The following is a 24821-nucleotide window of genomic DNA, read 5'->3' on the forward strand; positions in this document are numbered from 1 at the left end:
TTTTCTCATGCGTCTGTACGGACTATTAACCACAATTGTACGTGCTATCTCAGATCGCTTAAAGCACAGAAGACTGTTTAAAAAATTTCATTGAAACAATTCCAAAAATTCAAACATTACATCAATGGTAATTTTATATTAAGTAACAAACAATTAAATCAATAATAAGCAATTTTTGGAATCGATTTCCACCCTTAATATTAATTCTAAGTTATTTCTGAAGTACTTGAAGTAAACAAAGGCATAGTTAATTAAGTATCAAAGGAGAAAATTATACCATCTATGGATTACTGGAAACAATATATTTTTAGCTCTATTTTTCATAGTGCGTCTTTGCGGAATTTATTTTCCCATTCCTTTCTAAAATTCATTACAAAATATTTTTAAAACAAATTATAATTCATTAAAGCTACTAATTAACTAGTTAATATCAATTAACTAATTAATCATTATAACATTCACTAATTAACTAATTATAATTAAGAAAGTATATAAAAAACAAGCTATGACAAGCTAATTATAAGCCTAATTTCTGAATCTTCTACTTTCCATTACTTTTCTAAAATGCAATATAAGGTAGATAATTAAAGCAATGACAAGTAGATAATTATAAAGTTAAAATACATGTTTTTAGTCTTAGTTTTTTCTTACCTATATTAGTGTGTGATCTTTGAACAATTTATAGTTTCTTATTTCTCATTGCTAAAAAAAGTTTACAGGGTTAGGACATTAATGTTCAATTTTATTTACTGTGAGAATAGTGTAATCAATAGTGTTTCATCCTACAGAAGAACAGTTCTTGTTAACTCATGCGTAAGAGATAACGATATGCTACAATGGTAGGAAATTATCTATCCTCACATTACGTCACGCATTAATCAAAATTTAAACAATTGTGAATATTTCTTTCATCAAACGATGATAGCATCAAATCAAACTCGTCAATGTCTTCTTCTTTTTTTAATTTTCGTTGTTTAGTTTTATGAATATATTTGGTTTTGTCCTGAACTGCATATATACTGTATACAATTTTTAAAATGTCCAGAAGAGACACAGGGGAGGGGTAGTTCTAGGTACACAGCAAAATTTTGTAAGGATTTCCTGTGAGGGATCTTTATTCTCAAATATCTAAATTATAAATTGTTTTTATAATACCACAAGTCCATATAGAACTTGAAGGACACTTCTATAGTACAATATATGTATTTACATAACATCAACTTTACTTGATTACTGTATTATATTCAAGTTGTTAATTAGGTTTCTTTTTTCCTCCTCCTCTTCTCTCAAGACAAGAAGATATTTTAACTGAAAGTAAGCACCATTAAGTGTTCCCATTTTCTTTTTTCTTGAACATCACAACAAATCTATGTGTATTCCTGTGTTTTCGCAACTTCTTAAGACTTGAACATACAAGACCACATTCTTGGCACTGATTAGCATTTTTATTATCAGTATGTCGTCTTGTATGATCATTCATAAGGGCTTTCCGAATTTTAACTCCACATATTTCACACACTGCCATTAGGTGAGAAGGAAGATTTAAATGATATTTGATATGTTTGTTCAAAGTCTTCTTATGCGAGAATGCCTTCCCACAATGTTGACAAATGCAAGACTGTTCACTGTGCTTGGATCGCATATGATATCTATGGTGTTCAGTTGTTGGAGAAATGTTTCCACAAATTTCACACACAATGCGCTCGACATCAAGGCCATGAATGGAAGCTCGATGCAGTCTTAATCTAGTCTTACGACTGAAGGAACAAGAACAAACTTCGCAAATGTGTTCACTTTGAGTCGTTTTATTCTTATGCATTCTAATAACATGCTTTGATAGCAACCCCTTCTCAGGAAAATCAAGCTGACACAAGGGGCACGTAAAGATCTCCTGTCCACTATCCTTCAGTCCTTGAGCTTCAGTTTCATTTTTAGGTAGCACCAAAGAGTGCTGGTTGTTCAACAATCCTATCCTATCATGATAACTTGTGTGCATTTTGGTGATGTGCCTGGACAAAGCTGCCTTCAAAAAAAACTTTCTTTGACACAAGTTGCATTCAAAAATGTTCAGTTTACTGTCATCCTGGATTGTTGAAGTTTCATCACTTGCAATTGTTGTCATCAAAGGAGTTACAACCTCCCTTTTGTGCTTTCTAACATGTCTTGATAAGTGACACTGTCTGTCATAATTTTTATTACATATATAACACTGATAAGATATGTCTGAAGTGTATTTATCCTTCCTAGATAACAACTGGGGAAGCATAGGAACATTTTCATCTTGTATAGTTTCATTTGTAGATGAAGAAAATTCAGGCTCTTAATTATCCATAGTGGTTTCTGATTCATCAGAGCTAAATGATTCATTAAATGTAAATATTTTGTTGGAATCTTGGTGAGGCTTTGCAAAGATATGGCTTTGAGCATGTTTTTTTTAACTTGTTGCTATTTGAATCATGACCCCTACTATTTTTGTTCAATGAAGATTTGGTTTGAAAGGTTGGCTCTTGTTTTAATTTACACTGGTTCACAGATTCCGATGGAGGTCTTTCCTGCCTAAAGGTAGAGTATCGAAATGAAAAATTCGGTTGACCTTCACTACTACTGTTCATAGATTGTGCACCTACAATAAATTTAGGTAACAACTTTTGAATATTCTCTTTTACATAATCTCCATCAACAATACAGTAGTAGTCAACTTTGTGAGCATCTTTCATGTCCACATTGCAGCCATTTGATAGTTGATGCTTCTTATCAAGAAAATACTCTTTAGCACTGGTATCACTATTCAACTTTGCAATGTCACAGCTTTGATTTGTTGAATTATCTATGATTTGACACTCTTCAGTACTTCTCTTTTTCAATGAATTGTTCAAACTAGCTTTGGGTGCTTGCTTCTTTGGAACAAGTACAATTTCCTGATTAACAACATCTCTGCTTTGCAGAGATTGATGTAAATTGCCAACAGAGGATACTTTGGAATTATTTTTCTTAATATATGGTGGACAGAAAGAAAAAAGAGATTGCACTGTTTTTTTAACAACACAAGCATCGTTTTTCTGAATGGTCAATAAATCACTCGTACTGTCATTATCAGAAACTTGTTGGTTTGTATCTGTACTGCTTTTTTGAATCATTGAAAAGGCCCTATCCCAGACGGCATCTGTCCTCACTAATTCATCTATTTTATTAAAACTAAAGACTTTATGAGTTTCACTTATTCTGCTTTTTGATTTCTTAGAACTGACATTTATGTTTTGAGCATTTTCTTTCTCTTGGGATATTCCAATGGAATCATTCTCAGTCAGTACATTTCTAGCAGCACTGGTATCCAGGTGGACCAACTCAATACAACATTTGTTTTTACTCATAGTGATTTTTCCATACACATTGTGCTCATGATCCTTGGTTTCCAGACAGAAACCACAAGTCATTTCAGCTCCATGTGAAGATAGATTTGCCTTCCATACATATGAATCAAGAGTAAGAGAACCGTTCACAGGAAGCTTATCCATTTATAAAATGGGACGGCAGTAAAAAAAAAAAAAAGAATATAAAGACTATTAATTTCTTTTATATTTTTTGTTTCTTTTTTCGAATTGTCAATGAACAAGGAACAGAAAACAAGATTTACAGAGTAAGCTGTTTTAGAAGATTTAAATTTAGATGCTGCAAAATTTATTTGTTGAACTCTATTGAACTTAAGCTTTATTTCCTAAAGTCTATGTAAGGATACTGTTGGAAACCCACAATATTGATTATAAATTATATACTATAATATAAGAAAATCTAGACAAGGATTTTTTGAATTTCACTGAACTTATTCTTTATTCCTAAAATGTATATCTATTTGAAATTCAATTCAGATATTCAATCTAAACAGAGAAACATTCTACTTTCAACAGAGAAACATGCGAGTCGAATGTCTTTGTTCCCATTCTACATCTTGAGCCCAATTTCGAAAATAATTTCTACACAAACTATGCCCTATTTTTATATTGGTTCCAAAAACTAAACTCTGTATACAAGTTGCTCCTTGAACTTTGCTGGCTCTGGGGTACCACCTTTATGGGGTTTTTTTTCAAAGTTAGGAAAATGAGAGACAGACATGAGTTAAAATAGAAAAGAAGGTTATCTTCTTTATCAAAAGGTTCTGCGAATTATTTTGGTTTTGTTCAAAATTGAGCACAACAAATTATTTTTTTTTAGCCTACTCAACATAAACTAATAACAAGAAAAGAGTTGCTCTGTTGAAAATTTAATAAAAGACATATTTAGAAAGTAGGTTCCATATTTTAGTTAAAAAAAAAACGAGCACAAAAAAGCAACAAAATTCCTCTTATAAAAAATTATACCCCTTACACAATTTTTACATGATTCCAGGCATCTTTTCCAGGCATTTGTCATAGCATGGTAGTAGTTTTTGTATACCCTCTTCAGAGGACATTGCTGCCTGCATTGTCGACCATGTAGTTTTGTTTCAGTTCTTTATCACTCTTTAATAACTGACTACCAAGAAAAGACTTCAAATAGAGAAACAGATAAAGTCACTAGGAGCAAGGTTGGGGCTGCATGGAGGATGGTCAATAATATCCCAAAAAAAGTTCTGTAAAGGGTTTATTTTTCAAATTGGTAGTATGGCATCAGGCATTATTGTGATTGAAAGCCATGCCTTTTGTGAGCATTTCCTGTCGCTTGTTCTGTATTATACACACACACAGATTTAGACTTGTCAGCGCCTGGGCAAGTACAGTATTTGGTGCATTCCAGTAAACAAACCATTTTAGATAACATTCTGGGTATTTTACTTCAAAAAATACATTTATTTATTGCATATTTATGAAATTGTTTTACTATCCTTATTATATTATTTTTTTGTAAATCCTAATATGAACAATAAGGTTAAGAAAAAAACTGTATGAATCCAGATAACAACATTTAATTGGTGACACAGTTCACGTAAAATTTAGACTATGTACAATCAGTCTTATCCTGTAGATTAAAACTTAACTTTACTTGCTTTTCCCAAAGCAAATGTTTTTATAATGTCTTCATATAGAAGAGTAGAATCATGTTCCATATAGATTATACTAAAGTTTGTAAACTGTTGCTTGACTGTCCTGGTCTAAAATAATTTTAAGTAACCATAATCTGCTGAATCTTCTTTCATTAGCAGTAGCTGATACAGGCATATGCTAGTTAAATACATCTACATAGCATACATTGGTGCATTCCAGAGCTGGAAAATTAGGGTTCAAATTTTATTTGATCATATCAAAAAGTGGCTTATAAACCAGCACCTTGAGCAGGCTGTCCCCCCTACATCTGTCCCTGATTACATAGCACAGTTTTAAGAACCTCACAGTCAACTCCTCACAGCATAAAATCAATCAATAAAATGACTTGTCTTTCCCAAAACACTGTGCACATGACTCTTCAAAGTGTGCCTTCATCCATCAATTGCAGTTGGGTTCCAAGGGTATCACAAGCAAACCAGTTTTAATCCTCCATGGCCATGGCCAATTAAAATGAATCACAACCCCATCATAATGTCTAAAAACTCAAGTACACTACCCATCTGTTGTTTTGGTGCTGTTCAGAAGGAACTTTAGCCACACAACATGTGCAAAATTTGTGAAAAACCAGTTTTTCAGTTATGACCTCATTAATTACTGTCCAAGAAACTTGTGGAAACTCAAGTCCAAGAGCATCAATTGTAAATGATTTTCTTTATTCTTCTCATTAACTGCACAAACAAGCTTATTATTAACCACTGATGTGTGTCACCTTATTCTTCATCATGTACTTGATCATACACTTTACCTTACAGATATATTGATAAATGTCAATGTGTTTAATCTTTCTGGCATTCAGAAAACAAATTACAGACATAATTTCAAGTTCAGCAGGATTCATTATTAACATTGCCAAATGTGTTACAAATTGTGTACACAGTCAACACACTAATGAGCTCCAAATGGCTCAAAATCATTTAACCAGCTTGACTCACGGTTACTACTGTACATACATAAAATTGCAACTGCAGGATTGCCATTGATAAAAATAAAAAAGTGACTGACATTTTGAATATACCTTGTATTTGTAAATTAGAGTTGGAAAAAAAAATATTTTGAGTGATTTTAAGAAATCTCCAGAATTGTAATTTTACAGTGTTTTCAAATAGATTGTGGAACAAACTAAGGAGTAATATAGCTCAGTAGTAACCAAAACTTAAAAAATAGGACTTTTAAATAAATAAATATACCAAAATAATTGACTCACTATGTTGATTCCAAATATATATGATTCATTAAGCTTAGTGTTACCCATAAAAGGCTACGAGCAGGTGTGCAAAAACTTCCAAAGCTGCCAGTAGCAGAATACCAAAAGCTACCAACACTTTAGCAGCACAACTTGTGTTTTGACAGTTTTGCTTTGAGCAAAAAGTATTTTTATACACAAAATTTGCAGAAAAGTAATATATATATAACTTAGTATAGCTTACAGTTAGAACTATCCATAGTTTTCTGAATCACAATTAACAATGTAATCTGATTCAGTGGTAAGGTAAGAATCATATATATTTGGAATCAACTATGTTGATTCCAAATATATATGATTCATTAAGCTTAGTGTTACCCATAAAAGGCTACAAGCAGGTGTGCAAAAACTTCCAAAGCTGCCAGTAGCAGAATACCAAAAGCTACCAACACTTTAGCAACACAACTTGTGTTTTGACAGTTTTGCTTTGAGCAAAAAGTATTTTTATACACAAAATTTGCAGAAAAGTAATATATATATATATAACTTAGTATAGCTTACAGTTAGAACTATCCATAGTTTTCTGAATCACAATTAACAATGTAATCTGATTCAGTGGTAAGCCACATACTAGTAATAAACATTATACTCCATAATTTTATATGTACCATTTTATCAAAAATACTGCATCATATTTATTCTAATACTGCTAGTGGAACACAGTGTTTAAAGCCTGAAGTACACTGTATATAGCTTACTGTATATATACTGTATATATACACTGTATATATACTCCAATGCTATTGGTATTATAAAAATAATGCATACCCAACTGCATGCTTAATACTCATTGATCACTATACTTTAACTATAAAAAGCACCATTTGATTTTCTCGGAGAAGAATATTGATTGGCAGCAGGCAGTCACATGTATTATGAAGCTGTGATATTAGTTTTGCCCTAATCTAAACCCCAAAATAAACAGAGAATCTGCTGCTAGATTGTAGTCTGGCTGTTTTAGGCTACTAATCTTTCATGTTATAGCTTTCCTATCACCTGCTTTAACTATATGTGCACCTTGATAGCTACCAGACCTTTTAAGACTCTTTCAACTGACACATAAATATTTTTGAGAGAATTTAGCTATTTGTGCAAGATTTGGACAAATATTCATTTTCAGTTGAAGAGAAGTGGAGCAAGTAAAAACTTGTCCACAAGGACAAAGGATAACAATGACTTAAAAGTGAATTTTCATATAGCAACATTGAAACTCAATGAGCTTTTAGTTTGAACAAGTTTCAAAAAGCAGCAGCATGAGAAGAGATACATACAATCTTGTGAGAAGAAATATTTCAGAAGCGATACATCATCTGGTAAAAAAACAAAAAACAAAAACAAAAAAAAAACAAAACAAAAAATCAAAAAAAGAAAACAGCTCTTTTTTTGTAGTTGCTCTTTTTTAGAGTTTTGGTTCCTGTTGGGTTGAGTTACTTACAGTTCATTACCAGGAACTGTTTGATTAATCTTCAAACATAGATATAAGGTAGCAGAGTAAGAAATAAAGGCCAACCATTTGTAAAAAAAAAAGATAAGTCTGAAAATAATATAAAACTTTACAAGAAAAAAATCTGGAAATAATAACCAAATTTTTACTTTTGGCTATACTATACAATTTGTTTTATGAATTATGTTTTGGGGTCGCTTTCATTTTAATCAACTATTCCCTGAATTTGAATCATGGGCGCCCATAGACTGAATTTCAGGGGGGGGGCTCATCTGGTCTAATCGGCACTTCCAGTGCTATATAATTGAAATCTCAAAATATCATTGGCAGCGCTATAGCGCTGCCTAAGTAAAGAGCGATGTGGGCATAATAAATTGTTATTTTTAGACCAGGGAACTTCTTATAGAAAGAAATGTCATAGGAACTTCAAAAGAGCTCATGGAGGGCAACCAGCTCCCCTTTCCCATCAGTCACTTCCCCAAACACATTCAATCAAAATTTTGAGATAGCCATTTTGTTCAGTGTCATTCTAAGGTCTGGATATTATGACTTTGAGAATGACACCCCCCCCCTTCCTCACAACCCTCAGAGCAAGGGTTGTAAGTAATGCCCTTTGGAGATATAAGGTATCTTAAAGAGAGGGTGGTCGTATGAACCTCAGAAGGAGTTCATTTTATCGGTAATCAGAAGTTCTACTCATCTTTATAAATGTCAATAGTGATTGGAGGTCATGCAGCCCCCCCCCCCCAGTGCACCAATCATTTCCCCAAACACATTCAATCATAATTTTTGAGATAGCCATTTTACTCAGTGTAGTTGAAAGGTCCAGAAATTATGTCTTTTAGGATAACCCCCCCCAATAGAGCCCTCAGGTCAAGGGATGTAAGTTACGCCCTGGGGGCATATAAGGTTTTTATAGAAATGGTGGTCATATAAACTTCAAAGAGGGCTTATTGGATTGGTAATCAGAAGTTACTGTGCTCTTTTTAAGAGTCAAAGTGATCAGAAGGCAAATAGCCACCCCCCCCCCCCCACACACACACGTTGCATTTTCCAGGAACACATCTGATAGAAATTTTAAGATGGCCAGTTGTTGTCGTAGAAACTTCGAAAAGGGCTCAATCGGTTGGTAATTGAAAGGGCCAGTGCCTTTTTTAATAGTCAAAAGTGATTGGAGGGCAACCATCCCCCCACGCCCATCATTTCCCCAAACTCTTTTAATCAAAATCTGAGATATTCATTTTGTTCAATGTAGTTTAAAAGTCCAGAAATTATGTCTGTGACGATGAGAACCCCCTTAAAGTCCTCAGGGCAAGGGTTGTAAGGTATGCCCCGAGGCCATTTAAGGTTTTTATGGAAACGGTGGTCGTATAAACTTCGGAGGGGGCTCATTGGATTAGAAATCGGAAGTTGAAGTCATTTTTAAGAGTCAAATTTATCGGAGGGCAGCTATACCCCCCCCCCTTACGTCATATTTTCCCCCAATGCATCCGATAGACAACTTTTATGATAGCCATTTGTTCAAAAACAGTCCGAAGATCTCATAACACGGCCTTTGGGGTTGACACAACCCCCCAAAGTATGGGGATAAGGGTTTTAAGTTATGCCCCGGGGGTAGGTTTTTATGATGAGGTGGTATTGTGAAATTTAAAGGAGGCTCATTTGATTGGAAATACATACTTCTAGTTTCATTTTAAGAGTCAAGCGTGATGGCGAGAAAATAGCCCCCCCCCCCCCCCTGTCCTTGATATCCTCTTTTCCCCAGACACATTCGATCGAAATTGTGAGACAGCCATTTTGTAGCCAATAGTCCTTAAGGGATATAATAATGTCTTCAGTAATCAAATATAAGAAATATTTAGGCGGACGTTGAACTAAATCAAAACAAACTATGGGGATGTGAACTTTCAAAAAGTTGACAAAGCAATATCTCGAGAGCAATTTATATTTTTAAATTAGACCTTTAAGAGCAACTTATGGGGGATTTTGAACTAGGCAGAAGGCATTATGTGTATACTTTTAGTAATATAACTACAGTTCCTATAACTAATGAAGCTTAGAGTATTAAGGTGAAACTTCTAGGAAGTGTTTAGGGGACGTTCCAATTAAACAAAAAAAAAATGTATACATGCAGGTTTTCAAAAAGGCATATAAGCAATATCATAGGCAGCACCACTCTACAATAGCTAGAAATATCATTGAAACATTTAAAAAAGCTAATTCGATCCAAAATTAAAGTTCTAGGGTCCTTTCTAAGAGTAAAAAGAGATTGGAGGGCAATCAGCCCGTCTCTCAAGCCGATTTATTTCCCAAACACATCTAGTCAAAATTTTCAGACAAATATTTTGTTCAGCATAGTAGAATGGTCCAGCAAATATGTCTTTAGGGATATTGGGCATTTCAAACCCCCACAATTATGCCAAATTATGGATTCTTATAGACAAAAAACCGAAAAGATATGAAATATAATTTTTTTTTTTCATGAAAGTGACTTTGTCAATAAAAAACAAACAGAAATTCATCCAAAAAAACTTTCCACAAAACAAGATTTTCAAAGAAAAGTAAAGAGCTCCATTAAGCCAAAAATGGACAGAAATGAAGTCAAATATTCATCCAAGCGTAAACCAACCACAAATCACTATCAATAAATAAATGAAACTCAAAATGACAGAAATTAGAATAAATAGAATAGTCAAACTCGAAACGAGCAAAAATTAACATTAGTAGGGCTGATAACCCCCATGCCTTCTCAAGACCAAAACATAACTTGCGCTTTACTGAAAACAAAATATGTTTAAATATTTTCACTTTTTTATACTTAAATAAGTAAAAAAAACTTTTTTTACTCAATTTTTTTAACCCATTTTTTATTTTAAGGAATGAATATCAGTATAGGTAAATTAAACTGATAATCCACCACAGTCATTTTTTTATTTTTTTTTCAGTAAAGCCTAAATTATGTTCTCGTCTTGAGAAGGTATGGGGGTTGTCAGCTCTAGTAATGTTAATTTTTGATCGTTTTGAGTTTTACTCGGCTATTTATTCTAGTTTCTGTTCGTTTTGAGTTTCATTTTAGTTGTTGATAGTGATTTGTGGTAGTTTTACGCTTGGAAAATTATTTGACTTTATTTCTGCCCATTTTTGGATTAATAGAGCTCTTTACCCTTCTTTGAAAACTTATTCCATGGAAAGTTTTTTTTTTTTTTAATTAATACAAATATAGGAAACCATCATTCAGCAAGGGGGGGAGGCTGCCTCCCCCGTGCCCCCCCCCCCCTTATGGTCACCCATGATTTGAATAGCTTAATTTTGTCTCATTAAAAGGGGCAGAGGAGAGGGGCTGCAATTTTTATGGTAAGAAGATGGAACATCCAATTCTACTGTATCTTTTTTTGGTTCTATTGTTTTTATCTCAGGGTTAGCCTTCATACAGGGTTAATAATTGCTCAAGTACTAGAAGTTGTGGAGATGGGCCAAGGTATTTATAAAATTTTCAATTGCCATAGTTTGAGCAGAATATCTATTTTGTAAAATTTCATTCACTCACTTAACAACTTTCCTAGACCATAAAAAAGATTACAGCTGAACCACTCTATCAATCATGGACGTCCGCTAAAAATATTGAAGGGGGAGGGCACCAGAATAGCAATGGTGAGGGGAGAAGGAGGGGGGATTCATGTGAAGATAAAAGGTTATATGCAAAATAGAATTCTCAGGGAATAAAGAAAAGTACTTAATTTGAACATACCAAATAAAGAAAAATTCAGAAATGATGAAGATTCCAGGAAAATAGATCAATTTCCTTTAATTAGTACTTATGTGTTATACTGCCAACAATTAAGAAGTGAAGTTAGGTTAATCCTAATGAAAAATACCAAAATGAAAATATAATATGTTAGAAGCAAATTTTGGCTATATATTTGCACATTAGGAGGGGATAACCTGACCTAAACTACCCCCCTCCCTAATTAATATTGCAAATATATAGCCCAAATAATATTTCCAATGTATTCTGCCACCCACCACTTGTTTTCTACTGACTGTATGATAATTTTTTCTTAATACAGACAGATAAAACAAGTTTGTTCTCAAGTTTTACACACCATAAACTTGAGTGTTGGTGGTATAATACATAAGTACCCTTCAATCAATTACATATTCAATTATAATGCATTTGATATTGATATATTATGCCCAAAACCAACAGTAATAGAAAATGAGATTCAAGCTAAATTTCAGAAAATTAGAGAAAATGATCTTAAAGGGTCCATTTAATTTCCGAGTAAAACAATGGTTATATTTTGAGAGAGCACAGAAAAAGGTTTCGAGTGTTATGTTCATCTAACTTATAGCTCAATAATGAAAATATCTCCAAATTTATCACAAAATTTATCACAAAAAAAAAGAAAAAAAATAGATGGTTTGAACATTTTTCTTCAATTTTTGCAGTTGATCCTCCATCATTAGAAAGTAATTTCCGGGACAATCTGATGCAGCATTTTAATCAGCTAAACCAATAGAGTAACTGGCTTACTATTACCCTGTTGTGTGTTGAATCTTTTGTTTGCTGTCTTCCTCTAGGAACATTGCCTGGGGTAGATGGTATTCAGCTGGAACATCTGATGTATGGTACCCCTAGACTGTTAAGTCACATAGCTTTATTGTTCCAAGCAATAATATTGAAACAGTCTGTCCCACAAGGTTTGTGTCAGGGGGTCATTACTTGTATACATAAGAAGGGGAAAGACCCTAAAGATTGTTCTTTGTACAGGCTCACCACTATTTGCTCAGTTCTAGCAAAGTTACTGGAGAAGATACTGTGTCCTACAGTGACAGCACAAGTGGACGTGGGTGACAATCAGTTCGGTTTCCGGTCTAGTCTTAGTGTTTAGAATGCACATAAGTTTAAGAAGCGAAAATTCCATTATTCGTCTGCACAATAGACATATCTAAGGCATTTGATTCTGTCCTACATTTGCAAACAGTCCTGTCACTACCAAGGGCAGGAGTTGATCCCTTTGTTTGTAAATGTCTGTGGCAATGGTATTGAAAATCTCAAGTAAGAATTCGGTCTGCAGGACAGCTTTCTGGACCTATAGCGATACGTAGAGATGTTAAACAAGGCTCAGTAATCAGCCCTATGATATTTAACAATGCATTATGTTCTATGACAAAATTGATAGAAGAGTTTTTGATAGAAGATGGAATTGATGCTAATCATCTATCTTATGCAGATAATCTAATATTGATATTATTTGAAAAAAAAACTACGTTTTCTAAAGAGTTAAAGAGACTGAGTCACAAGTTCGAACCTTAAAACGTACAGTGATTAGGACGTACAGTTGGAGGGCTGCCACCCCCCAAACCCCTCGCTTTTGCAGTCTTTAAATAAAAAAAAAAGTTTTTTAAACTGAAAGTAAGGAGCGACATTAAAACTTAAAATGAACAGAAATTATTCTATATATGAAAGGGGCTGTCCCCTCCTCAACGCCTCGCTCTTTACGCTAAAGTTTTGTATTGTTTAACAAAAATAGAGTTGTGAGAAAGTCAAACTTTAGCGTAAAGAGCGAGGCTTTGAGGAGGGGACAGCCCCTTTCATATAGAGAATAATTTCTGTTCGTCTTAAGTTTTAATGACGCTCCTTACTTTCAGTTTAAAAAACTTTTTTTTTATTTAAAGGCTGCAAAAGCGGGGGATTTGGGGGGTGGCAACCCACCAACTGTACCTCCTAATTCCTGTACGTTTTAAGGTTTAAACTTGTGACTCAGCCTCTTTAACTCTTTAGAGTTGCCCGATCGGACAACTTTAAAGGGGGGCTGCGGTGGGAGGGTTGAAACTTCCGGCCCACATTCCTCCATGAAGATAAAGTTGGAGGGGAGTGAAATTTTGCATGTTTCTAAGTTTGAGCTTAGGCTACAAAATGCGATCACCGTCGTCTCTTTGCGACTGCTAGGACCGGAAATCGCTTAACATTGTGGTGGGTCACCTCTTTAAAGAGGCACAAGTGTGCCTTCTTGAAGTGATAATTTAGAATCTCTACAGAAAGCTATTAATGCTGTGTTGTCAGCACTTGGAGATATTGGGCTAACAATAGAGCCATCTAAGACTGAATTTGTTGTTTTGAACAACAATGCACTGCCAAATCGTGTTGTTGATGTTTGCGGGAAGACAGTTGTCCAAAAGGATATGTTTGAGTATCTCCGACTCTGATATGGGAATTCTATCAAAGCTACTAAAAATCTAGTTATTACAGCACTTAAAGAAAAACTGCAGAAAACTTACGGTATGTTAGCACAAACTAAAGGTCAATTTGACAAAATTACACTTGGTCATCTCTGTAGGCTAATGTTATGTTTGCACCACATGTCTTTTTTTTAACCCCTTTATGGAATTGCTTTAGTAAAACTGAACATAACCAAATTTGTTCAATTTTTTTTTTGGTATTGCAAATATTTATTGGGAATTCCCATATGGTTCAGAAACTCTTATGTTTTGCAGAGATACCATATTTTGGATATAAGTAAGAAAATGGATGAGTTGTCTACCCGTTTCAAAAGTAAAAACAGAACAGTTCACAACTTTCCATTGGATAGTCTTTTGCAGTAAAATCATGATTTTGATTTTGTTTGTTTTTCTCTCTTCCATAGTTATTGCAGTTTAATTTTGTTTTGTAGTGTTGTGTGATTTAATTGTTCTTTTTTCTTTTGATTTTATAACCCCCTTTGAGCATTTACACTGTATTTGTATGAAGGGTTGAAATTAAATTACTATTATTATTAAAATCCCCTCCCCCTTCTCTAGATACCATGCTTTCCCTCTTTCCTTTGGAATAAATTTTCAATCTAACTTGCTTATATTTTCAGACCTTGAAAATTAAACAGAATAGCAAAAAAAAAGCTGCCTAAAATAACGCTCTTTGCATCCATGCTCAGAATTACACTAAACATAGGCCTAAACATGTTTAAATGAAATTCTTTACCACAAGCCACAAGAGAATCTTTGATGTAATGGTATAGTCTTATAAACATTATGCTTTTACTAGCATAGGAAGAAATGTCAGTATTTCAATGATCTATGTCTGGTTCTTTATGTGTTAGTCAATAACTGAGGCAAAAACTGGAAAGCAGTGAAAAATTATGTTAAGTGAAAGTGATAGTTACTAGGGCTTGATTGTCACTAATGATAAATCACTAGCAGTGGAAACCCTGAACAAAAGGGGAATTTTGGGGAATAAATTTTTTTTTAGAAGACAGACTTTTGGGGAAATCCCGTAAAATTTTGAGATAGTGGAAGCACTGGTATTTTCAGACAAAATCTGACAACATATTTTGCCAGGCCATGAAAACTGACAAGCAGGATTGCTACTATGCTACCCCACTTTTTGCATGTCAGAACAAAACTTAATTTTTGACAGGTTATCTTTGAACAAAAATTATCTTAATATGTAAAAATGGCATTTATAGACAAAATGTGCCAACAAATTTGAAAACTGTCCAGCAGCATTGCTACTTTGCTACCTCACTTTTTGCACAGTGGGCTACAAGCCCAAGAAAATTTAGCCTGATTGTCAAAAAAAGGAAGGAAACACCTCCTAGAACTCAAAGAATCTGTATAAAAATAACGCCATCAGGTTCAGCATATCAGAGAACCCTGTTGTAGAGGTTTTAAGCTCCTATCTGCAACAATGTGGAATTTTGTATCTTTTATCAAAAGATAGATCCCAGATACAATATTTTCCCAGGGGTGATCATATCAAACAAATGGTCCTAAACATTGGGAGAGGGTTCATTTGAATAGATACCAAAAGATCTAGTACCCTTTTTAAATGAACAAAAATATTGGAGAACAACAAGCCTCCCCCTTGCACCCCTTTTTTCCCCAAAATTGTTGGATCAAAATTTTGAGATAGCTATTTTGTTCAGCACAGTTATAAAGTCCCAAAACTATGCCTTTCAAGATAACATGACTGCTCCAAAATGATGTCAGTTTTGCCCATGATGTCATTTTGAGGTGTTTTACTCTTTAAAAGTTATGCAAATTTTTTTCGTTAGTAACATTTTACTATTAAGACTAAGAAAAATAAAAATTATCATTCCTGAATCAGTTGCAAATGGCAATTTTCTCTCACTAAACAGTTTTTTTTATGTTTTAAACTTTTGATTACTATGGACTGGGTGTAAATGTATGACCATTCCACCTCATAAGGAGACACACTAAGAAAACAATTCTTACTTCATAATATTCAAAATAATCCTAGTTGACATATTTTGCAGTAGGAGAACCTTTATCAACACTTCTTTTACAGTTGCACAATTTTTTTTTAACAAAACTCTGAAAAATAAACATATATTTGACTGCATTTATCTGTTTTCAAATACACTATATATAAAAGTTAAACACCACCTGGGGGGGGGGGGCAAAGATGGAGCAAATACTCCCAAATCAAGTGAAAATGGCAGTAGAAACTGAAAAATGAGCCATTTGGTACCATAAAGGTACTATATAGTACTATGAAAGCACTATAAAGATACTTTATAGTACTATAAAAGTAAATATGCACTAAAGAAAACTGATCTGTTTCTATTGACCCTTGAATTATGCAGGCTTATGTAAGTTTTGACAACATTTTTGAAGAAATTAAATTTCAGCTGGGGGGGGGGGGCAAAACTGAGGTCTGGGAGGGGCAATTTCCCCCTCTCCTGCCCCATAACAAATTACCCCCATGGTTAGGTTAGAGTAGCTAGATGGCTCTTGGGTGTTTACTTTATAAACAAATTTCAAGACTTGGAGAATAGACATAAATATTGAAAAATGTGTTTGAAAAACTGGAAATACATTGAAAGAAGTGAAGATAAAGGTTCTCCTACTGGAAAATATGTTAACTAGGATTGAAAAATTGTTGGTAAATTTGTTGTTGTCCTTATTATTGACTTATAAATAAAGTAAAGCAACGTTCACAAGCGTGTCTAGCTAGAATCTCATGTCTAGACACGTGTCTAGCGAGAATCCAATGTCTAGGCAACAACCATTCACAAGTAAAATTCGGCACTAAGCTAGACATGCTAGACAAGGCGCTTTGCTAGACTTTGAGTTCTAGACTCTAGAACGCGATGTCTAGGATTTTTGATTACAGCCAATCAGAATGTGTCAAGATCCACTATTTTCATCATTTTTTTTTACATTTTTAAACTTAACTTTAATTTTTTTTTTCTCATTAATTGTTTTTTTTTATTTTAGGCGAATAGACAACACCAGACAAAATCATAAAGCACACTAAGGCCATTGTTTAGCTTATTTCATCCATTAGCTTGTGACAGTAAAAATAGGGATTATAATATTTGAAAGTTTTGCCTGCATAAGCTCCGTTGATTGGCTAGAAATGACAATTTGAAACTAAATTTGTAGTTTTAGCTAAGCACTGAATTTTACATGTGAACGGTCATTGCCTAGACATTGGATTCTGGCTAGACACATGTCTAGACATGGGATCCTAGCTAGACATGCTTGTGAATGCTGCTTAAACATACCAATCAATGCCTTTTTTTATGTTCTTTCCAAATATAATAATCACTTTTGCCACAAATGAATTAACAACCCCCCACCCCCCATATATACCAATTCAGGGTATATATTTGCACATTAGGGGTGGGGGTAAAGTTTTTTCTGATGCAAATGAGAGGTAAGTTTAAACTTTACCAACCCCCCCCCCCGAATGTGCAAATATATACCCTGAATTGGTATATATAGGGGTGCAGGTAAAATTCATTTGTGACAAGTGATTATTATATTGGGAAAGAGCATAAAAAAGGCATTGAGTGGTATGTTTACTTCATTTGTAAGTAAATAATATGAACAATGAAAAAATTACAGAATTATTTTCTTAACATCTCTCTTTATGTAGTGGAATGGTCATACATTTACACCTTAGACTGTTTTACCTCTTGAGGCCCCATTAAAGGCTCAAAATGGAATTTACCCCAGAAACAATTATTGAATGTAGGAAATGTATATTATTGACACTATATTTTGTATCCCATTTGTTTCAGCACAAATTTGAAAACTAAAAAAATGCATGCTTTTTTCAAAAAAAATTAAGGAAAAGTGTAAAACAATGAAAGAAGTGAAGATAAAGGTTATCCCATGCAATTTGCATTAAGTTTAATTATTCTGCATATCATGAAGTAAGAATTCTTGGTAAATTTTTTAGGTGTCCCTATAATTTATCTAGGATGAAAGTGAAAACATCATTTGATGCCTTTTTTATGCTCTTTCATAATTCAGTAATTGCTTCTGGTGCAAATTGCATCTTGAGCCCCTAAAGGGGCCCCAAAGGTAATTTATATGAATTATGAAAGAACATAAAAAAGCATCAAATGATGTTTTCATTTTCATCCTAGCTAAATTATTTGGCCCACTGCAAATTCACTATGAACTCTACCCCCCCCCCCCTAATGTGAAAATAATACCCTGAATTGTCAACAGCAAAGTTCCAAATCACAAAATTCAGCTTTATTCTTTTGCAGCATTTGAAAAACTTGAAACAGAAGGAAACAGTTTAAATTGAAAATCAAAGATTTTGCAGGTGCAGGTTAGGTTATAACTTCTTTGTGTGGTTACAAAAATGCAATACCTTTGGGGCTTTAAGGGCTCAAGATGCAATTTGCAGTAAATTTTTACCAAATCATATTATTGACTTACAACTAAGGTAAACATAGGCCTACTACTTGATGGCTTTTTTTTATACTCTTTCCCAATACAATAATCATGTTTGTTAGAAAGTAAATTTATCCCCAATCATATATACCTATTCCGGGTTTATTTTTGCAAATTAGGGGGGGGGCAAATTTTTTTTCTGATGTAAATGGGAGGTAAGTTTAAAATTTGGTAAATATCTACCAAATCATATTATTGACTTATGCATAAAGTGAATATACCACTTGATGCCTATTTTTATGCTGATTAAAAATATAATAATCATTTCTATCGGAATTGACTTTAAGCCCCCCCCCCTATATATGCCAATTCAGGGTATATATTTCTACATTAGGGGGGGGGGGCAAATTTTGTTTCTGATTTAAATGGGACGTAAGTTTAAACTTTACCTCCACCCCCCTAATGGAGGAATATAGGTAAAGTTCTACAAAATCATATTATTTAGTTAGAACTAAAGTTAATGCACCATTTGATGCCTTTTTTTATGCTGTTTTAGAATATAATAAGAATTTGTAGAGGAGGTGAGTTTCAGCCCCCCCCCCCTATATATACCTAAACCAACCTAACCTAACCCTGAATCGGCATATATAGGGGGGGGGGCTGAAATTCATTTCTGATAGAAATGATTATTATATTTGTAATCAGCATAAAAAAAGGCAGTTAATATCTACCAAATCATATTATTGAGTTAGGAATAAAGTGAATTGGTTATTGGCCTAACCACGTGGCCAAACGTGGTTAGGCCACGTTCAGCGGATGTCCCCAGCCCAACTTCCAAAAATTGCGTTTGAAGGAAGGATTGATGTCTCCCGGCCAAAAGGACGACCTCCCAAGCGCTGGAGGGACAACTTTCCCAGCCATCCCCTGTCGGTTCTCCTTCGGACTGCAGCGAACAGGGAATCGTATAAGAAGCTTTGCCATAGTTCTGTCAGAGGAGAAGCCCCGAGTCGGCCAATCCAGCCGGATGGGAGTTAAGTAAGTAAGTAACAAAGTGAATACACCATTTGATGCCTTTTTTATGCTGATTACCAATAAAATAAGCATTTCTATCGTAAATGAATTTCAGCCCCCCCCCCTATATAGGCGATACCTAACCACACCCGAAATTGGCCTATAAATAGGGAGGGGGGGGGGCGGAAATTCATTTGCGATGGAAATGCTTATTATATTCGTAATCAGCATAAAAAAAGGCATCAAATGGTGCATTCACTTTAGTCCTAACTCAATAATATGATTTTGTAGATATTGACCAAAAAGGCATCAAATTGTGTATTCACTTTTGTCTTAACTCAATAATATGATTTGGTAGAACTTTACCGAAATATATACCCTGAATTGAAATATATAGGGGGGGGGGGCTGAAATTCATTTCCAATAGAAATGATTATTATATTTGTAATCAGCATAAAAAAAGGGCGGTAAAGTTCTAGGAAATCACATTATTGAGTTAGGAACACCATTTGATGCCTTTTTTTATGCTGATTATGAATATAATAAGCATTTCTATTGGAAATGGATTTCAGCCCCCCCCCTATATAGGCTATACCTAAACCATCCTAACCTAACCCTGAATTTGCATATATAGGGGGGGGAGGCTGAAATTCATTTCTGATAGAAATGCTTATTATATTCATAATCAGCATAAAAAAGGCATTGAATGGTGTATTCACTTTTTTCCTAGGTTAACTCAAAATATGATTTCGTAGAACTTTACCAAAAGGGCATTGAGTGGTATATTCACTTTATTCATAAGTCAATAATATGATTTGGTAGATATTTACCTAAACTTTACCCCCACCCCCTAATATGCAAATATAGCCTATACCCTGGATATATATATAAATACCCAAAAATATAGGCTATACCCACAAAAATGATTATTATATTTAGAAAGAGCATAAAAAAAATGCATCAAGTGGTATATTCAATATGCCAATTTGTAGTGTTGGGCGATATTTGATATCGATATCGATATATCGATATATCGGACGAAATATCGATATCTAATATCGAAATGTAAATATCGATATCGAAAACGATATTTCGGAATTTTCCAGTATTTTCAGCTTTTCTCGCCATCTACTCGTGATCGACCAACAGAAAAGGTCCCACAGAGAAAAAAGTTTTCCAAATCTTCCAGAAGAAGAAGAATAACCTATGAAATCCAATGACTCATAAGACGGAGCTAATGCTCCAGAAACGTTGAAATAAACAACAATGACATTGTCATTCCTTATCATTCCACAGTTTGTATGTTTTTTAATGGAATGATTGTAACTTTTGTTAACTAAAGGTTCAATCAGACACATAGGATTTTTGTATAAGGTTGAAAGGAAATCCTCATAGGTTGAAAGGAATTCCGTTCAGACGTCGTTTTGACAGATTTTTAAAGTCTTATAGCAAGAAATTTGAAATATTACAAAATGTCTTTGAATTCTAGGTGCAACTGTTTCTACTAGTATCTGCAGCAGAAGAGCCAGAAAAAGAAGAAGATTGTGGGTTCGTCCAGTACATGCTCTCAGTGCTTAATAATTTACACATATGACTGGGTCTACTCAACTTTTTTTTTTTGGTCTAGGAAGTCCCAGTTTTGCCTAATATCGTTAATGCAGATTCGGTACTGATTGCATGCTTTAATAGATGTGAACTAGTTTATTTGGTCAATATCTACCAAATTATATTATTTAGTTAGGACTAAAGTGAATACACCATTTGATGCATTTTTTTATGCTGATTATGAATAGGCTATAATAGGCCTAATCATTTCTATCGGAAATGAATTTCAGCCCCCCCCCCTATATAGGCTACCCACCCAAACCAAAACCGGAAGTGGTATATATAGGGGGGGGGCTGAAATTCATTTCGATAGAAATGCTTATTATAGGCTATTTGTAATCGGCATAAAAAAGGCATTGAATGGTGTATTCACTTTAGTCCTAACTCAATAATATGATTTGGTAGATATTGACCATCTATTTGCACTGCTAGGTAAAATTCTAGATGGTGAGCTTTTTGATGGGCCTAGCCTGCCTATTTCAGAAAGTAGCCCAGTGACTAGGGTAGAGTAACAAAGAAGTGCCTACAGTAATGAATTGAAAGCCTAAAACATGTCCTGGGAAAGTATTTACAAGCTCTTTCCATATATTCCCTTTTAGAAAATTGTATAGCCTAGACTAGGTAAAGAAGACAGTTCTAGACTATTGACATAACCTAATCTAACCTTCTTATCCCTAGGAAAGTCAGCTTAATCTCTTTCCTTTATTCTTTTTTTAGTTAAATGTTTTGTAACTAGGTTTTGAAAACAATTTTAAGGAGTTAGCCCTAATTCAAATAGGCAAGTAAGCAGCATTAAACCTATAACTTTTTTCTAAATTTAATATTGCTTACAATTTCGCAATTTTTAAAAACCTTGTAAATGAAGATTTAGCAATAAAGTTCTACTTTTGACCATCTTGTAAAGGGGTTAGGTTCAGAAAAAGAAACTTTCAGAGATGGGTCTACAGGCTAAAGTGTATCCTTGGGAGATATTTTGATGTACCTACATCCACTCCTTCTCCCTCTAGAGGGTCATGAGCCTTAAAAAAATTGTGTTCAAAAAGTGAAACCTTGCGAAATAGATATTCTGCTTCAAGGAAGTACAACAAAATTGTTTTCAGCTTCACAACTTTTCTCAATTCCAATTTTTAAGGTTTTAAAGATACACAAATACATTTCCTAAATTTTGAAAAAAAACATTGATGTGGCTTAAAATTCTACTCAAATAACAAGAAATGCATTTTCAGAACTAAAGCCAGAGAAAAAGAAACTGATAACTGAAAATTAAGTTAAAATATTGTTTGGTCAAAATTTCAATAAATATAGACCTGTCATGTAGACAAATTTCAGAACCCTCTTGAGAGAGAAGGAGTTGATATAAGTACTTCAAAACACCTTCCCATGACATACCTAAGCCTTTAAACCCATCCTTGAAAATTTCATTTTCCTTACCTAACCCCTTTCCAAGATTGCCAAAAGTACCTAAGCAGAATTTTACTGAATTAGCAAAGGGATTAGGCTCTAAACACTTTTCTTAAGCCATGTTTGTGATGTAAATCTTTTCTGAAAGTTTCAATGGTAAAATTCTTGATAAAGGGCTTTTGGCTATCTTAGAATTTGGTTGATTTAGGCAAATAAGATTTTAAGGAATAGATCCAGAGCCTCAATGATATCCTAGGAAGATAGTATGAAGCTACTATCTCTACTTCTCTTTTATTTCTAGGGCTTATAAGAAATTGCTTGCTTTAATTTATATTGTATATTCACTCCTGTAAGTTTCATGTGCTTAATATACAACCTTTGGGGTTCTCCAAGAGTTCAAATAAATATGGCAATATAAAAACAGGGGGAGGGCATTGAAATTGTCCGTAACAAGGATATGAGTTGAAACATTTAAAATACATGCTAAAAAAAAGTTTTGAAGTTTTGTTCAATTTTCTGACTTTTTATGGATAAAATAAGGCTTCTCTGATGCTTGATGTAGTCTTATTAGATGCTTGATTAGTCATGTTTAGAATTTTGGTTTTTATTGATTGTTTTTCAGTTGAGAGATATCCATGGGTTCTATGGTGCCCTCACAAAAGAAATGGAGGAGATGGACCCTGAGCTGTTTTTTAAAACCTATCGGATGGATAAAGAGCATGTGAATGCTATTGCAACTCTGGTCCAAGCTGATATTGTTGAAAAAGGAAACAATAATGAGTCCTGTGATTCCAGTTAAGGCCCGTTTAACTGTGGCACTTAGGTGAAAATTAGTGTATTCTTTTTCTTTTAGCATAGATCAGGACCCAACCAGAATAGATTCTTGGGGTCTGATGACATATACTGCTATCACACTGACTCAGTACCAATATAATTTGCTGATAAATTCCTCTCTGGAAAAAAAAACCTTATCTGAAGTTTAAACCTCCTATTCTTTGCTCATATTCATACTCACTTGTTTCTTCATTGTCTATACACACCAAAGAACAGCCTCAACAATTCACTGTGGATTCCAAATGCATATATGCTTTTTATGGTATTTGTATTATGGGGGAGGGAGGATTGTTAGAGGTGGAATTTGTTTTGAACTACCTGTTCAATGTTGTGAGGTAAAGAGTATCAAGATTGAATGTGATTCACTCATCCACCTGATTTGTGTTAGGGGGAGTTGGATGACGTTTTTTTTACTTTTACCTAGTGATGTTATTTATAAATCAAAGAATAGAGGCTTAATATGATCCCAAAGATAGATAGACAACAGAGTTTCAGTAAACAGTATGACAAAAATGGCTTAAACTCAGTCTTGTTCCTCCAGACTGAATTTATGGTTTATGCATGAATGCCTTAGTTGGAAGCATGTTTCCCCTATTTGGTTGCTCCCATTAGTGTTAATCATTTTATTCATGTTTTGCACTGCGAAAGAATTAATCCAATTTTGTGTGGAAAATCATGCAGGCTTCATAGATATATTTTGCATAAAGGATAAGAATCTTAAAGTGATGTTAATATTGTTATATTGTTTTTTTTGTTTTTTTTTATATAGGAATTAACTTTAGATTGAAAAAAAATGCCAGGATAATTGTTTTATTAACTAAGATATTTTTTATTAAAAACACAGATTTTTTTTTTTTGCCTCGACATAATTATCTTCAGGCAATTTATTTATCTATTGATGAATATAAACTAATTTTTTGACATATTTATTACTACAAACACTGGATTAAGCTACGTGATCGAAGCTGCCACATTTAAATGAGGAAAAATGGCCTTGATAAATTTCTTTGTGATAGAAGGTAAAATACCTTATTTGGATTTTATTGACTGTTAAAATATTTTATATATAACAGTCAATAGAATTTTTCTCAGAGGCTTGGTCATTAAGGTAAATTGAAAGTTTTCTACCCTTTGTACTTTGCAGAAATTAAGTCAGTGTAAGGTTTTGATTTTATGCCCAATTTTAGAAATCATATAAGAGTGATATAAATGGATTTGAACTATTGAGTGTAGCTCCTTTCACTTGTTTTCTTACAAATTCTAACTTGAATGTTTGTTTATTTCAATCTTGTGGCCCCAGTTTTTTTTGTATTCTCTTTTACAACTGAATTTATACAAATCAATTTTTATTTAGAAAATATGATAACTATCCCTTCTTTGTGGAAGTTCCCTTTTATATGTACATATTACATAAATATTTTATTTTCAGGTATCTTGCAAGTGGAAATTTTATGACAACATTATAATTGTGTTACAGAATGGGACAATCCACAATTTTAAGCATCATATAAAAACATACAAAGCAATTTGGAGAAACCTATAACCTATCTCT

The 24821-nt window shown here is 33.8% G+C and overlaps 1 protein-coding gene and 1 long non-coding RNA gene across 2 annotated transcripts in view; both read right to left on the bottom strand.

Annotated features, from left to right (window-relative positions):
- LOC148948521 (uncharacterized) overlaps positions 1–18475 on the bottom strand; it is a 32325-nt gene extending 13850 nt beyond the window's left edge. The window contains exon 1 of the long non-coding RNA XR_016142194.1: positions 18396–18475. This is a non-coding gene — a long non-coding RNA (uncharacterized LOC148948521). The remainder of the gene's footprint in view (positions 1–18395) is intronic.
- On the bottom strand, positions 953–3515 carry LOC148948522 (uncharacterized). The gene is made up of 2 exons (XM_089094510.1): positions 2381–3515; positions 953–2319 (listed from the first exon to the last, which is right to left on the bottom strand). Exons 1-2 carry the CDS (start codon positions 3513–3515, stop codon positions 1325–1327), a joined length of 2130 nt encoding a protein of 709 aa, XP_088950636.1. The 3' UTR covers positions 953–1324.
- Positions 18476–24821: the final 6346 nt, after the last annotated feature.

This window comes from Artemia sp. Qi Xiang Cuo, chromosome 9 (assembly GCF_049724085.1).
Source record: "Artemia sp. Qi Xiang Cuo chromosome 9, ASM4972408v1, whole genome shotgun sequence".
Taxonomy (NCBI): domain Eukaryota; kingdom Metazoa; phylum Arthropoda; class Branchiopoda; order Anostraca; family Artemiidae; genus Artemia; species Artemia sp. Qi Xiang Cuo.

Bases quoted from the DNA above. Each gene is read 5' to 3' on its own strand.
- LOC148948522 (XM_089094510.1), bottom strand. From the start codon at position 3,515: ATGGATAAGCTTCCTGTGAACGGTTCTCTTACTCTTGATTCATATGTA. The intron at 2,320-2,380 runs ATATTTACATTT...TGGATAATTAAG, and splicing joins CTCACCAAGATTCCAACAAA to AGCCTGAATTTTCTTCATCT.